General features: G+C 35.7%; 1 protein-coding gene across 2 annotated transcripts in view; it reads right to left on the bottom strand.

Moving 5' to 3' along the window:
- The window catches only part of RPS6KA3 (ribosomal protein S6 kinase A3), a 63,508-nt gene that overhangs the window by 31,657 nt on the left and 14,011 nt on the right, over positions 1-17,840 (bottom strand). For both annotated transcript variants that reach the window (XM_018084143.1, XM_018084144.1), the window contains exons 2-6: positions 10,246-10,362; positions 7,965-8,046; positions 4,110-4,190; positions 3,042-3,121; positions 488-594 (exon numbers count right to left, since the gene is read on the bottom strand). In XM_018084143.1, the coding sequence (XP_017939632.1) occupies positions 488-594; positions 3,042-3,121; positions 4,110-4,190; positions 7,965-8,046; positions 10,246-10,362 (467 nt within the window). The remainder of the gene's footprint in view (positions 1-487; positions 595-3,041; positions 3,122-4,109; positions 4,191-7,964; positions 8,047-10,245; positions 10,363-17,840) is intronic.

Here is a 17,840-nt window from a genome sequence, read left to right as displayed (position 1 = left end):
GACAACATTCACAGCCTTTCCCTCACATCCACTAAGCAGGTCACTTTGTCACAGAAGGAGATCAAGCTGGTCAAACAGGACCTGACTTCCATAACACATTTCTAACATATCAATAATTCTTGCATCCTTGCTGCTGCATGGATCCCCGTCCCCTACCTCCACTGATATGGCAGATGGAAGGACCTTGGTAGCACACTGTCCTTCAAACTGGGATGTGCCACCTCCAGGCTTATCTCTGGCTTTGTTCCCATCCTCCTTCAAACATAATTTAAAGCTCTCTCAAGGAGCCCTGAGCTAAGAGCCTTTTTCCCTTTTGAGACAGGTGAAATCCAACCTTTTAAGCAAAACCAGCCCACAAGTCTCCCCCACCTCCGTCTGTTCAATTTATACAGTAAATTACTTAAGCTTAACAGCTGAGAAAAAGTGCATAGGTAGAAGTGCTATGAAATGAAATCAATACACTGCATTTCTCACAGAGGAGCCTTACTTTTCTGGTTTTAGGTCCCGGTATATTATTCCAAGACTATGTAGATGGTCTAAAGCAAGTGCTAATTCTGCCAAGTAAAATTTAACATCGTCTTCTGTGAACATCACCTGAAAAAGCAACACAATATGTTTTACATGTGAATCTGTAAAGGTTACACCAGCACTAACACTAAACAACAACAACAGTAGTTTTTCAGAATTGCTCTTCATAATACTTGAATTCATTTCTATACACAACACTAGAAATTCAAATTTATTGGTGACACAAAATCTAGGATTTTATAACCCATACTATTTCATACTTGAAATACTTGGACATACATGAAAAATAATTTTGAAGCCAATATATTATTCTTTCTGCAAAATAGGAGGTTAGTTGTTTCTGATTGTTCCAGAGAACAACTGTAGTAGGATTGACAAATTTTGGAAGCCCTTAAGAATGTGACTACCTCTTTGGTGGATTTGACCATTTCACTTCTAGACAACAAATTAACCAAAGAAGTCCAAATACCTGAATTTTGTCTACAAAGTCAGAAAGACAAGAAAAACTTATGGATGTTGGTTTTGAAAATACTAAGTACTTTTAGAAAGAAGTTACAGCGATGGTAAAAGCCCCAATATGCAACCTTGAGATGTAACTGCAGAAAAGGTAGGTCAAAGAGTAAACTAAAGAAACAGTCTATGTAAGAGCACAGGTAAGAGATCCAGGTAGCAATCCCACTTTTTCAGTTTGGAAGATAAACCAATCCCTGTTTACACTCATTGAAACAAACATGTTGTCCTAATTACATCAACTGTTGTGATCCCTGAGAGGAAACATTCAAATTCAACTTTTCTGGGACTGTAGAAAAAGATAAAAATAAAAAAAGATCCTGCATGATTTGATTCTATTTCAGTTACTACTCAGTTATTTTGTTTGTTTTGTTTTTAGAATTTAAGAATCTTTAGGTAAAGCATATGGACCTACAAAAAAGAATGGCAATAGGGAGCAAAGATTAAAATTATTCTAAACAAGAGTTAAAAACGGACAATATAATATATTTTCCCCTTAGTAGTTTAAAGAAAAAAGTGATACCAAAGCTGGTACAAAAGGTTGTTGCTGATATTACTTCTACAAAAGAGCCAATATTTAGTACAGGCACATTCAAGAAGGGAAATTTCTATAAGAAACGTTTAAAAGCTCAAAGAATAAGATCTCATGAGGATAATACACCCACACTACGTTCTTTAAAAGCATTGCACAGAATTCTTCTCTCCTAACCTCAAACATCTGCAGTGTAGACCTCTAGCTTTGAATTAATCACTTTTCCCTTTGCAGTCAATGGGGAAAAAGCAACTTTTAGTTCATCTGATCTATTTTAAAATCACATGAATTGATATGAGGACAACATTAATTGCCTCCAGCACACCCATTTCACTCATCACTTATGAATATTTCTCTTAGATTCAGGTACCTATGGTGATATTTCGTATCTAACCATATTAAGTTTTATAAAATTTCAGTGGCTCAAGATGAAAAAGTCATCAGCAAGAAACGAATATACACCCTTTCTCGGGAATCAAGAATGAACTAGGGATTTCAAGAGAAAAGTATCCAAGTTTTTTTAACATTTTACTTATCTGTGGCAAAACAAACTACAAGAAACAACTTGAAATAGATGGTTTCACCAAAATACATGTAATAATTTATGTGGTCAGCATAGAAATGAAGATGTATCTATACACAAAATGCATTGCATTCTACCCTCCCTTTAATAACCATGTTATTAAAAGCTTTGCAGTGGTCGCCCAATTGTCCCAGATACTCTTGTAGCAAGGGAAAATGGAAGGTAACTACAATTACAAATCCAGGTTATCAGATATATATTGGATATATTTATATCTCTATCAACATATATTGTTTCAAGTTTTTGCATGAGTGATGGCCAAAAAATCTTTTTAAAATACGATATATTAAATGTTAACATTTCTTAGGAATTATAATCAAATTAATTTAAGGTAATGAAACTCTTCAAGGTTATTAGTTCCCATATCTACACAGAGATATCACCACCATGGCAAAAGCAAAACACTAACTGTTGGAAAATTACTAAAATAAGTGGAATACAATTCTTGCTTTTTCAGTATTTATAAAGAATGTGATTTTGTATTCATATGTAAATTGAAAAAGATCTTATTTGACACTGAATTCTGGATATTAAACCCAGACATAAATCAGTTAACTTGGATACAGTTACTTTTATAAAACCATGCTCTTTCTGAATCTTATATTTAAACATGGTAGCAATATGAGAAGAAAACTTTATCAGGTATACAAATAGCACAGAAAGGCTGCTTGTCTAAGCCTTTTTTTCAGAAATAATGTAAATTACCTTTTCACAAAGTAACTGCTTTGTGCAAAAAACCCAACCAAACAAGAAACATAGGCGGTTAAAAAGAGATTAAAATTTTATTCAATGAAAACCAAATTTAAAAAGTAAACTCTCCTAATTGTCTACAGACAATTTATAATCAAATTTTATCAATAGACAATTTTTCAAGTTAAAAAACTTTACCTCTTTGGATAAACGTGTAAACAAGTCTCCTCCCCTGAGAAAATCCAAAATAAGATATAGCTTCCCTTCTGTTTGAAAAGCTGAAAAGATCAATTAAAAAAGTAAACATTATCTAATTTTACCCACAATCAGAAAAATAACATACCAAATAATTCACCCTTATTTTCATTACCAAAATGAATTCTTATTTATCCTTTGGGGAAAAATGTATTTAATGAAAAAATGTATTTAAATGAATTAAGTAACTGGTCCTCTATCATGGACCAAGTAACTCCTATGTCTTGTGAAAGTAAAGCAAGTCACCAATGAAATTTCTAAAAAAAATAAACTTTACTTAGGTTAATCAGCATTTAATTCCAGATTTTGAAGTAACAAGCCAGATTTAAAAGGGCAAACTGGTAACTAATGCACCTATTTTAAAAAGTCTAGAAACTCAGCTTAAGAGATTGTCTAGTTTGCAGAAGAATAAAATAGTGAAAAGTACATTATTTAAGACAGATCAGAGAGAGAGATATGAGGTTTGAACTATAGGAAAAAATGGATCCTAAAAGAAAAATGAACTGAAGAAAACCCAAACCACACCAGAAACTCTTCTATCATTTATTTCACGTTACTTTCTGCATGACAGGTTAAGAGTAGTGATATCCTCCCATCTTCCACATTGCCCATACTATTAAAATTAAAAGGCACATTCCCACCAATTTTGATGCAACTGGAAGTAATGCCATTGCATCTGTTTCCTACAGACTAAGCAAAGCAACTAAAAGAAATAACTTAAAGTAGGACATAATAAAGATTGGTAATTTTGGAAAAGAATTGCTAGTTATTAATAACTGCTTTTTAACAGCACAAAGGGCTACAGACTCTTCAGTTCTATAAAGATTTAAGACTACATGAAGTCTGCCATGTGCTTACTTTGCATGAGAATTACTACACAGCAAGTCTTTGCACAATCAGGACTTAGCACACTAATGTTCTATGACTCCCAGAATCACAAAGCAAGTATTAGGTACTATCTTGACAAACACCCATTTTTACGCTATAAAAATGAATTTTTATGCAACTCACCATAATGTAATTTGACAATAAAAGGATGATTAACTTCTACTAGGATATCACGTTCCATTTTTGTCCGAACCCGATCTCGAACTACAACAGAACATGAGCAACATTAAAAAAAAAAATATTTACACTATGAATCAGTACTTCTCCTATGTTTCCTGATGTACTTCACATTGTATCCTGTAATATTACAACTGCCTGCAGTTGTGTACTACCTTACACAGAGGGGAATTGAGAGAGAATTTATTCCACAGTTCAGAGTTTTCTGATAAATATCTTCATGCATTTCAATCGTCTTCAGTTTGTGCTACTGACAAAACCTGATGCTGGGCAAATAAATTTAACAAAAGCATGTGAGAAAACATATCTACCCTTCAGTCTGCTCTACACTTAGTTATCCTTTTAAACACTAGAGCAAAACTGCCACAGCTATGTACAGAAAACATAGCCATTTTCTCTAATGCTAAAAAGCACAGAGAATTAAAGTTATAGCAAAACAAACTTATAAATACAATTATACTACCATAAAGATGTTTATAGTGGTTTAACTCATTCAAATAACTTGCCCTATTAGGATATCAAGTACCTTCACAATTTGGAAGGGAAATTTTTTTTTCATTTCCTTTCTTTATTATGAACTTAAAATAAAAGTACAACTGATTCAACATAGTGTACACTTGCAACAATCTTTTTGATTTTCAGAGCATTTACTTGGAGTAAGCATGCATGGAGTAATATATCAGACATCAAAGCAGTTGCTGCTCAAGCTGCCTGTGCTGTCCCACCCTGGTAGCTCAGAACTGGACGTGGCTCCTATGCCAGGACAGATGAAACTCAAAAGGGCATCCCGTGCAGCTGCACCACATCACAGTGCTGGCAACGCGTGGACTCGGGGAGGATGGGCAGCTGAGCACAGCACCTGCTTCAGCTGTGTCCTCCACAACTCCCCTGCCACCCCACTCCGGGCTTGGTTCACACCTGAAGCTTCAAATCAGCCAGGACAGAGACACAATTCAGAGCTCTTGACAGGTGAGAGCTATCAAAGTTTGCTTTCAGTGGTTTAAGATGCTGCATTTCTCTTTCTTTCCCTTAATCTACATTTTGTTACTGCTCCTTTCACAAATGTTACATCTACCTGAGGGAAGCACCCCAGAGCAATGAAGTCCAGTCCAAAGTTTAAGTTGACAGCACTCCTTGTACAGTTAACAAGCCAGAGTTCTCACATATTAAAACATAACAAGGCAGTAAAAAAAAAAAAAAAGACAAGAAGCAAAAGGGTCTTTTGAAAGTTTATCTATCTTTTCACAGAAATAGGCATTAACAATAATATAGGTACTTGTGAAAAACTTATATAGATACATTTTCATGAATTAATAAAGCTATCAAGTTTCCATCTCCCTGCAGAACAGATTCCTAAAAATGAAGGACATGAAACAAGGGCTCAGCAAACACAGAGCAAACATCACATTTAGATTTTGACCTTCGCATCTAAGTCGTGAAAATGTCACAAGATATTTGTGTAGTTTCACTGTTTCAGTAGTTCATCTGAATTACAAAATTGAAATTCAGAATATTGTTTTTTTTTTAGGAAGGTTCAGTTGAGAAAAAAGTTTTAAGACTTTCAAGTGTTTGAAGCTATGGAACAGCTATATGGATAACAAGCCTTATTTCTGGAAAGCTAGAAAAAGTACAGACTTAAAAAATTTCAAGCACAAAAAGTGTAAAGAACTGAGCTCATTTCAGATATTAGTATCAGCCATTATTTGACCTGACATCTGACCTTTGTTTGAATATAGTTTCCATTAGCATACTATTGGAAGTACTGATTTTTCTTATTACATCTGATGCCAGACTCTCCAGCAATGATCGGGCCCTGTTTCTCTCTCTCTCCCCCATCATAAAGGGGCACTGAAAGGTGATACCTTCTATCAGAGTGTATTAATAAACTAGTCTCTGCAGTAAACAAAGTTGTGTTTATGCTTAGATTTGCCCTAAACATTAAAAAGTTGGACTGTGTAGTTACATCTATGTGTTCTGGCTAATACAGTTGCATTCCCATGAAAATATTCTCTCTAAATTTGACTTGTGAATCCTGCACACTGCTTTTAAGTGTGGTCTTAAAGGGCATTATCTTTAATTTTAGAATACAAAAATAACTTTATGAAATAGACTTCAAAGAGCTAAAGAACCACAGACAAATCAAGTAACACACTGTATTATTTAAAAACATAGTATTATATATCAAAAACTGTTGCAATTATGGAAAATAGGATTAATTCCAGGTAATTTCATATTAAAATTTCAACAGTAACTTTAATTTGCTTGCAACTCTGCTCTTCCTAAAACATGAATCACAACCAAACAGCACATAAAAGCATCTGAAAATTCAGATACAAAGTGTTGAGAACTGTGGCATCCTTGAATTCTTAGTGCCTCAAAGAGTCCCCTTTTTCAATTAAAAGTCAAGCTGCCAATTTCAGTATTTATCAGTCTCTGCCATCTGTAGGCAAAACCAGACCCAAACTTGGACTGTAATTTTCACACATAAGGTTAAACTGCAATCAAAAGGTGATGAAGAGAAGCCCTCAAACATCTTAAAAAAGCAACTGCTGAGTGACCTTTGACCAGTCCTGAGCCATTAACAGGCTGGAGAATGAAAGGCTCTTGAGGATATTAATGTACCTTAAATGAGTGGAAATCAATTTCAGAAAAATAGGAAGTAAATAATGAGAATGACACGTGCCACAAAACACAAAGGAATCAAAATATAGGAAACTGTTCAAAAACATACTCTCTGTAATAGTTTTTATATAATGAGAACTGTGAGAGATATTCAGCACAAGATCTTAAGCTAAAAAAAAAAAATCAGGTTCAACATTTTAGCAGATGTTCACAATTCAATGAGGGTTTTTGTTCCCTTTGCTGTTCTATAAACTGTATGTTAAAATTGAAATTCAATATAATAATCAATAACATAGGCAAAAAAACACTACAAGTTGTTGGGACCATCCCAAAATTATCGTTGCAATTTCAGTGCAGTCATAAATCAGAACTTCAAATAGACAGAAGTACTAAATAATGGCATAAAAGAACAAGCAAACATTCTTGTTAAGGTATTAGTGTGAAAGATGACTTCCACTTTAATGTACTGTAAAAAATTACATTGTTTCTTTTTTCTTATAGAATTCTCCGAGACAGAATTGAGATTGTTCAGGCTTAAACTTATCTTGCTACTGATACTATTCAAGACCAAAACCACCCAAGAAACAGATCAATCTACAACACATTTTTGGTCAAGTAACTTAAAGGACTTACTTAAGATTTTATAAAATACATTCTACATCCAGAACAAGTGCCAAAAACTTTGAGCAAATGTACTGTGTATGTCTGTTTTAAAAAACAAGACTTTAACTCCCGTGCTTAGAACTTTTAGAATTAAACAGCTGATACAATGCACTTTTAAATATCATGACCTAATTATAAACTGAGCAAAAGGCATTAACTGTATCCTTGGTGATACACAGCAAATGAAAAACGGAAGGATATCAAGTTTCAAGTAAGAGCTCAGAGCAGGTCAGGTGGCAGATGTAACACAACTACTCCATCAAACCACCATCACCTGAGGAACACAGTGGGGAAAGGAAAGGAACCCACTTTCCCCTATAACTACCAACATAGTCCTGTTGTTACTGAATCCTTCCAGGTTCACAGCACAAAGCAGTGTATTCTGCTATTTGCTGTTTGATAGAAGAAAGCTGTAAGACAATCTGCAGAACAGCATCTGTGTTAAGATTAGGTTTTGGTAGAATGTCCCCTATTTATCTTCTCTTTTTTCCTTCCCTCTCTCTAAACAATGCTTACCTTTCAAGGTGGCCTTTTTCAATACCTTCATTGCATAAAGCTGTCTAGCATCTGATCCTGAGATTTTTTTGACAAGGAAGACCTGCATTAAAAATTAGAAAGAATTCTTAAAAGAAAATAAAAGCAAGTCAGGTTAATGTATTTTACTATGAAATTCAAGTAGTCAGTATGATTTCAATGAAACTCAATTTGACAATTTTATATTCTGCAAATCCAAACAAAAAATTCCTTTAACTTTCTCCTACTATTCCTTCATTTTGTAATCTAAAAGTTTCATTCAAGATAGTTTGCCAAATTAATTTTGGTTTAACTTAATTGATTTCCGTGAGTTAAAAAAAGAAAAAGTATGAATTTGGATTCTCTCAGAAGCTCATACAAATCTGAAACACAACATTCAGCTTTTTTAAAATTAATCTCTAGTTTTGTCTTATTTAAATTCATAAGATGGCACATCAAACGTGCTAGTAAAATAATTGTCAGATATGATGATAAACGTGTGAACAAAATTTGATCCAGAAACCTACATGAATCAATTTATAATAAATAACTTTCAAAAAATAACTTATAAAATTATAAGACTGACCTCTTGTGTCACAAAAACATTTTTTTATTACATGCTTTGGATGAGTGTTGCATGTTACCAATAAAGAACAACCAGCCACAATTAAAGTGTGTTTCATTTCCTTCTTCAGTATAAATGCGATTGTCTTTAATAACCTCAACACAAAATTAATTCCAGCAGAGCCAAATTTTAGATTTAGAAATGAAAAAGAAAAAATATACCTGCCACAGGTTATCTGCTTATTTATGAAAAAATTACAGATACATGTTTTGGTACATGAGAAAATTAAACATGTTATATGAAAGCAGTTTTATGCCTCTTTTTGTACCCCATTCTCATGTTAACAACCATTTGCACTATCCAGAGACTACCAGAACATCATCAAGAAACGTTGAAAATCACTCAGACTTACTCCTTTTAAACTAAATGGGACACAGTGATACCTTCACAAATTATTAGAACAAAGGAATTATGGATTTTTAAATATTAATTTAATATTAATAATTTTTGCATAAAGGCTAAGACAACTGAGGACAAGATTGGCATTTTTGCAAAACTGAGTCATCTAGACAGTTCATTATTTTTGCTTTTTCAAAACTCACATTCCTCTCCCCACACCCTGTTATAGTACTGAATTTAGTAACATCAATAAAAAATGATGGCTGATCATTTATGAGCTTACATTTCCTTGTCCATGAATGATTTACTTCTCCCGATCTGAAGATTTTCAAATGAAAACTTTGTTATGATTCTGGATTAAATCAAACTTTTAGAATCAGGTTTCTCAGTCAATTCTTGCTAGTTTGAGTACAAAATTTTATAGTTTCTAAGCATCTAGATTTCCAAACCTAACTGGAACAATAATGTGACTAACAGTAACTTCCTACCACCAAAAGAGAATTTGATATATTATTCTAATTTTGTCCCATATCCAAGATGGATTTGGCTTTATATGCTAGAGCTTAACATCACATTCAGAATTGCAATTAGGGCTGAAAGTCGATGTAAAGGCTCTGTTGTCTTTCATTACATATTCCATTCAGTCCATATGAAGTTAATGTTTTGCTTTCAAGTTGGGATTGGACAACTAAAAGTATAAATCTTGTGTGCCTAGTGAGATCTCAGTGTGAACAGCAGTTACCAAATGCTAGAAACATTGAGTCTTTAACAGGTGTTTAGATAAATATGAAGGCACATTGTACCTTAACTAAATTATGACAGATAATGCCAGCATGAACAAGACTAGGGTGTATCATGTTTACTTCAGCAGCCATTACTGCCTAAAATCTGTTCCTTGCAATTACAATCTGCCACAAAAATAAATTCTGCTATAGCTTCTGTACTAATGATGACCTACCATTAGCAAGTTAGCAACTAGGAATACTTATCAAAAAACCTTTCAACCCTCACCCCCTCAAACACAGCAGAGTAGTTATAGAGAAATGACATTCCATTTTAACAGTGAATACCCAATTATTCCATATCAAGCCAATTTTTCTATCGAAACTTTGAAATCTACATATCATGCAAACTAGAAAAAAAAATACTGCTTTAAAAAGATCTGCCACAATTACAGTGCCTCATTAGCACTATTTTAGAAAGCAGTTTTCACTTGCAACATTGCCTTAATGCAAGACTGTGGTTGTTCTAAATATTTCACTCCCAATATTCAATGCCATATTCCTGAGTAACTGGCTCCATAAGAGTTCAGTTACCAACCTTTCCAAAGGATCCTTGTCCAAGTACTTTCAGAAGTTCAAACTGTGAAGGGTCTGCTTTCTCATGTCCTTCTTTTACATGGTGAGTTATTGCAATTTCTTTGATACTTCCTTCTTCCTGACAGAGGAAAACAGAGGAATAAATTTACATTAATGGTGCATCTTCCTAGGTTTATAAATTCACAATATACTGAAAAATACCAGTGCCACTGAACTCAACAAACTAGATGCTTCCAAATGTAGGCAAAAACCACTGTGCAACGCTATTTGCATAAATAGAGCACACAAGCAGCATTAGTTCAGTAACAACATGGCTTAAACTTTCAGGGATGTATCAGTCTCCAAACAATAAGAGAGTAGACAAAACAAGTCAGCAATTCCCATGCTTTTTTGGTTAGGTCCATATTATTTGGTTCATATCTCTGTTCCAGATTTACAACCATTAATGGAAACCAATCTTCTTAAGAATTTAAACCTCTTAAAGCACACCTAAAATGCATCAATGGATTGGATATCTTTGGAAAGCCCTCCTTTTTAACACTTAAATGAGGACCACTGCTGCAGTGACACACCTTTATAAGACAGTGCAAGACTCAAGACATTTCCACGTAAAGCAGCACAGCCTCCACTCCCACTTCAGCAGCAATAAATTCTCCACCTTCCACTGAGAAAATTCTATTGTGGAAAAGAATCTAACTGCCTTTCTTCGCAAGAAGATCCTATCTTGTAAAAGCTGTCCAGTCTGCAGCGTTTCCCCTTCTGGGAGAAACTGGTCACCAGAAAGCTCTAAGCAGCAGTGAAGCTTCTAGTCTTTTTGTGTTCTGCACTTAACTCAGTGTTTTCTGCACTGAATTTGAAAATCCCCTGAAAAGTGACGCTCCTTACCACACAGGAAAAGAACTTCAGAACTTATCAGCAACTGTTCGAAAATAAGTAAAGTAAGCACACTTGTTACTGTCATCTGTAGATCTATCTAGGCATTAACACACATAATGCAAAGCACTGTAAGTGGACATGACTGTAAGTGGACGTACAGAAAGTGATATACTATGACTACAATGTCAACTTCTTGTGCATTCTCTATTTCTTCTATAGGTTACAGTAAATAAAATAAATCTGAGAACACTTTTCCTCTGTATAAGGAGAAACTCTTAGACCTATTTCACAAAATTGCAGGTTGGCTGGCATTAAAAGGGACCTCTAGAGATCACCTTATCTAAACCCCCCTGCTCAAGCAGGGCCACCGAGAGCCAGTTGTCAGGACCTGATTCAGGTACCTTCTGAATACCTCCAAGGATGGTAACAACCTTCCTGGACAGCCTGTGCTGGCACTCAGTCATTTTCAGAGTGAAAAAGTGTTTCCTGATGTTCAGACTGAACCTCCCATGCTTCTGTTTTTGCCCATTGCCTCAGTCCCTCCCTTCAGGCTCGTTGAACATGATTTCACCATTGTGAATCCATGTTGAATGACCTCAGCTATCTTTTTGTCCTTCATGTACAGGCTAATGGTTTCTAGGATAAGCTTTTCCATGACCTTGCTGGGGATTAAGGTGTGGCTGACCAGCCTGTAGTTCCCTGCATCCTCCTTCTTGTCCTTTTTGAGGAGAGGAGCTGACATTTGCTTTCCTTCAGTCCTCAGTCATGTCTTCCAGTCATGATGATAATTAGAAAATAATCAAGAGTGGCCATGCAGTGGCAGCTGCCAGGTCCCTCAGCACTCGTGCATCCTGTCAGGGCCCACAGACTTGTGTACACCCAGTTTGTTAAAGTATTCCCTAACCTGGTTAGCGACAGGACCCGAGGGAACGGCCTGAAGCTGTATCACGGGAGGTTTAGGTTGGATATTAGGAAAAGGTTCTTCACTCAGAGGGTGGAAGAGGGCACTTCACCCAGAGGGCACTGGAACAGGGTTCCCTGCAAAGTGGTCATGGCACCAAGTCTGACAGAGTTCAGGAAGCATTTGGACAATGCTCTCAGGCACATGGTGGGATCTTGGGGTTGTCCTGTGCAGGACCATGAGTTGGACTTAAATCATCCTGATGGGTCCCTTCCACCTCAGGATATTCTATGATTTGCTTCCAAGGGTATGTCTTCCTTGCTCCAGACTTTCGCTTCATCTGTATGCACCAAAATGTGCACTGATTAGTCACAGTGATGGGTTAGTAGAGGCAGAGTTGTAAAGCTGTGTTTCTGAAGCACTGATTTATAAGTTTTTCAAGTATTCTGCAAAATTTATGTGCATGAATTAATGCTGAAAGTATCCTTTTGCATCTGGTCATTTCAACACTGTGTATAAATGTAGAGCAACTGTCCATCTATGTCAGCATGTTCCAACACATCCTTCTCCCAGACTGACAATTCTTTTTCAAAAGATTACAGCCAAAGCTGTAAACAAGCAGCACATAGGAAACCCTGAGCATGTATGTGTGAGAGTGTGTACATATATAAAAAATCCAGCACATGATTTGGAATAAGGCACAGAACATCCTGGCAACTTTTAAAATCAAGAAATGAAAAAAGATATTGTAATGTGAAGCACTTAGTTTTAGCACACAAGACAAATCCAAGATGACCAGTAAGTTTAGGTGCCAGTTTCCATTGTAAGACAACCAAAATTTTGCATGTGTGTGCACACAGGCATGCTGAGTACTCCATCTAATAAACCTAAACTTCTTTTTCCTTTCAGGAGAAAATGCTACCATCGTTGACTCAAGGTTGAATCTTTACAGAGTCTGAAAGAAACATTGTTTCCTTTTACTTGTCAAAGGAATAATTTGCTGGTGAACATTTGCAGTTTTATCTTTTAAATTAGTATGTGATCAGTTGGATTACATACTACTGAAACCACCCACTGCAATCTAACAGAATCCCAAGGGAGGAATAGAATAGCACAGCGAAACAAACTGCCAAGAATATATTACTTCAGATACTTTGATCCACTTCTGCTTTACTGTTTTATCTATTTGCTCCCTGGGAATCTTGGGAAAGTAAAAAACATGTGAAACAACTTCCTCAAATCTTTCTGTTATCTACTTCCTTCAGGGAGGCAAAGCAAGGTGGACATAAGAACACGGAACTGTGGGAACAAGTCCAGAGGAAGGCCATGAAGTTGATAAGAGGACTGGAGCACCTCCCCTACAAAGAGAGGCTAAGAAAGTTGGGGTTGTTCATGCTGGAGAAGAGAAGGCTGTGTGGAGACCTCACAGCAACCTTCCAGTATCTGAAGGGGGCCTACAGGGAAGCCAGAGAGGGGCTCTTCATCAGGAACTGTAGTGACAGGACAAGGAGTAATGTGTACAAAGTGAAAGAGGGAAAATTTAGGTCAGATATTAGGAAGAAATTCTTTGCTGTGAGGGTGGTAAGGCACTGGAACAGATTGCCCTGGGAAGTTGTGGATGCTCCATCCCTGGAGGTGTTCAGGACCAGGCTGGATGGGGCTTTGAGCAACCTGATCTACTGGAAGTGCCTGGTCCTCCATGGCAGGGAGATTGACACTATATGATCTCTAAGGTCCCTTCCAACCCAAACCATTCTATGATTTTATATTGCTTTAAAGCATTACAAAACTCAACAAGAATAAGAAATGAAAAAGAAAATATATTAACTTCCTCTCCATACACAAACAAAATTATTATTTTTGAATACGATGCAATATTATGCAACCAACTTTCCAGTGGTTATTTTGGGCACCCTCTAAAAAACAAAACAAACCCCAAACCACCACTTCACATTCCTGATACTAAGAGAATATTCTCAGCCTTTGCAGTTTCTCAGGGTTCAGATACTCCTCAGTCCATAAAAGGCAGACCTAAACCAACTCTGTTTTAAACAAAAAGGAACTCAAACAATATCCTACTTTAGTAGCTTGTCCATAAAACATGTTTGGGAGGAAGATTTATGATGAATAGTTGCCCACAAATTTGCAGTTTCCTTTTCTGACATAACTGCTGAATGTATGTTATTTTAAACTAAACAGTGTTTTGCAAATGCAGTTAAAAATACAAAAGCTAAGCCTTTTATAGAACACAAATTATATGCAGAAGTAATCAACCCTCGCTGTACCCACTATCTACCTGAATTAGAATGCAAGTCTTACACATTGTAGAAAGAGATCTCTATTTCTCAACCAACTGCACTAATTACATCAGATGATAGATGGCATCTTACAGGAAGCTGGAAGAGAAGCCAGCCATTCTGTCTGGTACTGAATTTGGCTTAAGGTCCATCTCTGATCATTCCCTGATAAACAGTAAAAACATTTGTCCCATGTGACGAATTCAAAATAAATGAGATGACATATAAGGTGCTGAAATACTTGGGTTCTCCTCTCCTTTCTTTCATTCCCTGACAACTTTCAGATGTGTATAGACATTCACTCACCAGTGATCTGTCCTTTGCAATGGTGGGATCTTCCTTCCAGTTACAACTGTACTCTACTGCCTATATTTTATTTCTGTTACTTATAAGGTTGTAAAGTTCCCTCTTATCAAACATTACACTGCCACAATGTCTAATTGAAAGTCTCAAGACATAATTTCCTCTTCTAGACACACAGCTCTCTCAAGGCCTTCTTCACACAAGAAAGTAAAAGGGTCACAGAAAGCCGTTTAAAGAAAAACAACAAGCCATGTTAGTCAACTTAAAGTGGTTGCTACCGGCTACCATTATAGTGAAACTAAATATAGAATGCAAGGAAACAAACAGAAGGTAACATAACCCTCAGTTTCCTCAACAATGTAATAGTGTTAAATCAACATTGGCCTTGAAGGGAAGTGAGTGATAAACAAGTTTGAGTGCGAATTTAAAACACCACCATTCCAAAATAATTTCCTGCACTGATGTAGTCTGCATGTCAGAACTGTTCTGGGCAGTATCTCAGTATAAGTAACCTCTTAGTAACGCACCTCACAACGTATGTCTATGTACAGGAAAGCAAAAAAACATAGGAAAGAACACTGAATGGACTATATTCCACAGACAAATCAAATCTGAAAGAGAAAAGCTTAAAAAAAAACAAAAACAAAAAAGAGAGATCGCAGCACCATGCAAATTGGAATAGGAAACATGCTTGTCAGCGAAAGAAAGGACAGACACCTTCAAGGTAAGCAGTGAAAAAATATTTAACCATTATTAGGTTATAAAAATAATAGCCTAATCATGTTGCTGGGGGAAAAAAAAATAAATCAATATTTTAGGTACTTAATGAACATTAAACACTCAGTTTGCTTCTAGTAATTGAATATATGTGAATTATTTTTATCTTCACTTTTAAATTCAAGGCTAAACTAACTCTGCTGCAACATAAAATACTTGTATTTGTTTCTGAGATCTTATTACAGGAACAACTATTAGATAACATGTTAAAAGGAAACTGGACTTCAACCCCTAAAGGAAGTAGAAGCAGAAGAGCCTTACTAGGTAAGTATTTCTCATTAGTAATGAAAAAGCCTAGAAAAAGCAAGAGAAAAGCGTGTGTTTATCTATACATAAACTCTTCTGCAATTCACCCCTCAGATTTCTGGATTTTCAGTAATCTTAAAACTGTTCTGTGTAAACAAGTGGCCCATGCAGAGCTGGGTGGCATAAACTCATCTGTGTAGAACAAGCAGTGTGTCATCTGCAGACCTTTTCCTGAGCACTATGTTCCAGGGACAACTGAAAAGCTGGTCTAGGATTAGTAAACTGGGCTCTGAACTGATAACTAGGAGAGCTACCAGTATCACCCACAATACCATTGGTATTGTTCTCACAAGTTTGTAATTTCCACCTGTTTTTATTACTCCTAGATATGCCAGATGGATTTTTTTAATAAGCATGAATACAGCAGCAAAAAGACTACACAACCCTTTTATCTCTAACTTCCAAATCCTGAAGACAATGTGACAGTAGGGGCTGTAAGAGAATTCTGGAGTCTGAGCTTAAACCATTTGTAGACACTTTGTGAGAGTTGCCAGACATGCACTTAAAAAACCCAAGTATTGTGAGTGCCATGAGACATGCTCTTATGACACAACCTAAATCTGATAAATTGAGAAAACACAATAAGCACTCATTAGAATTTAAATAGCACCTCAAAAAATGGAAGTATCTTTAGTCTACAAATTTTATATAGAAAGGATAGAGAAACAACCAACTAAAGATTAAAATAATTTAAAAAAAAATCTTTAAATGTATGTCTGATATTGGCAAAATAATACACAAGGAAATAGCTCTGAATCATCTAAACAGACTGCACAGGATCAGATCTGTGCTCTTACATGTAGCAGGAAGAGGAAGGCCATTCAGAATAAGGAATATTAGCACATATAAACACCACAGGAGTCTCACTGCACCTAAAATTCTCAGTCTCAGCTTCTTGAATAAAGATATAAGTCAAGTGCAAACATGCACCATGACAAGTGCTTGACAAAGAAATTCCAATTCACAGGGACAGAAATGGGAAATGGGAGTAACTTTCAGCAAGAAAGTGACTTTACCCTTAAAGATGTGAATTAACTTAAACAGGACATCAAAGAATAAACTGGTATGTCACACATGGAATGCTTACTTGGGAAAGGTATTCCCTGAAGATAGATTTCTCCTTTTCTAGATATTCAAAATTATGTGACTATGAGTCATGGCTGGGCTTTGCTAACGAAGATTTGGGAAATGAGTAGCAATATTTAAAAAACACAAATCTTTATGATAGCCTACTTCAGATAACAGTTATTAAAAGAATAGTTAGTTCATCACTCATGATGATGAATGACAAAGATTTGAGTGTATACTCTTCAGTATACTGAAAGTATAAGTTAAAATTATGACATGCACAGATTACTCCAAAGGGAAAAACCAGTAGCCATCTAAAAAAAAAATGTAGTTTCATTGCAATAATAATTATAATGGAATGGTATATTTAAATTGTCCCACATACAGATGACATTTAACGGGTGTAACAACATAAAGTGACAGAATTGGAAACATAAGAAAAAAAGTACAAGGAAACATTTACAGCATAAGACATCCAAAGAATTCTGTTTAAATGGAATGTGACTCTAAAAGTAAACTGGACCCATCCTGAACAGAAAGACTGACTGCAGAGCCTCTGCTGTCAGCTTCAGTGAAATTAAACTGAAATCAGGTGAAACAGGAAGTTAACCAAAAGCAAGATACCCCAGGGTAAGATCTCTAACAGAGATATGCAGGAAAAACAAGATTTGGGGTTGGAAAGGATCAGGAAGGCTTTATTTGATTATAACAGTGTGGGTTTTAAAAAAATATCTTTCTGGTTAACTATGCAGAGAATAACAAAATATAGCAGGTAAATTTTTATAATATCAAGACCAAGATAAGTATGTGCAGTACATGCTATAAATACCTATAGATTAAGGCTTTTTGAAGCAGCTAAAGGCTAAACAAAATAAATGGCTCCTTTGCCATATCTGAATTTTACATCAAGAAGCTTATAATAAATTCAGAAACGGATTCCTGAGAAATTTCTCTTTATAAAAAAGTTCATATATGGATTGAGAAAATCCCAGAAGTCCTCATTGTGTGAGATGTGAGGAATTACTGTCCTGAGTTCTTCGCATTTGGAAAGGGATATTGAAGATAACA

The sequence above is a fragment of the Manacus vitellinus genome, unplaced genomic scaffold (genome assembly GCF_001715985.3).
Source record: "Manacus vitellinus isolate BGI_N305 unplaced genomic scaffold, ASM171598v3 scaffold_7_pilon, whole genome shotgun sequence".
Classification (NCBI taxonomy): Eukaryota; Metazoa; Chordata; class Aves; order Passeriformes; family Pipridae; genus Manacus; species Manacus vitellinus.
Note: the sequence above shows the minus strand (reverse complement) of the source record. Positions and strands in the feature narration are given on the sequence as shown.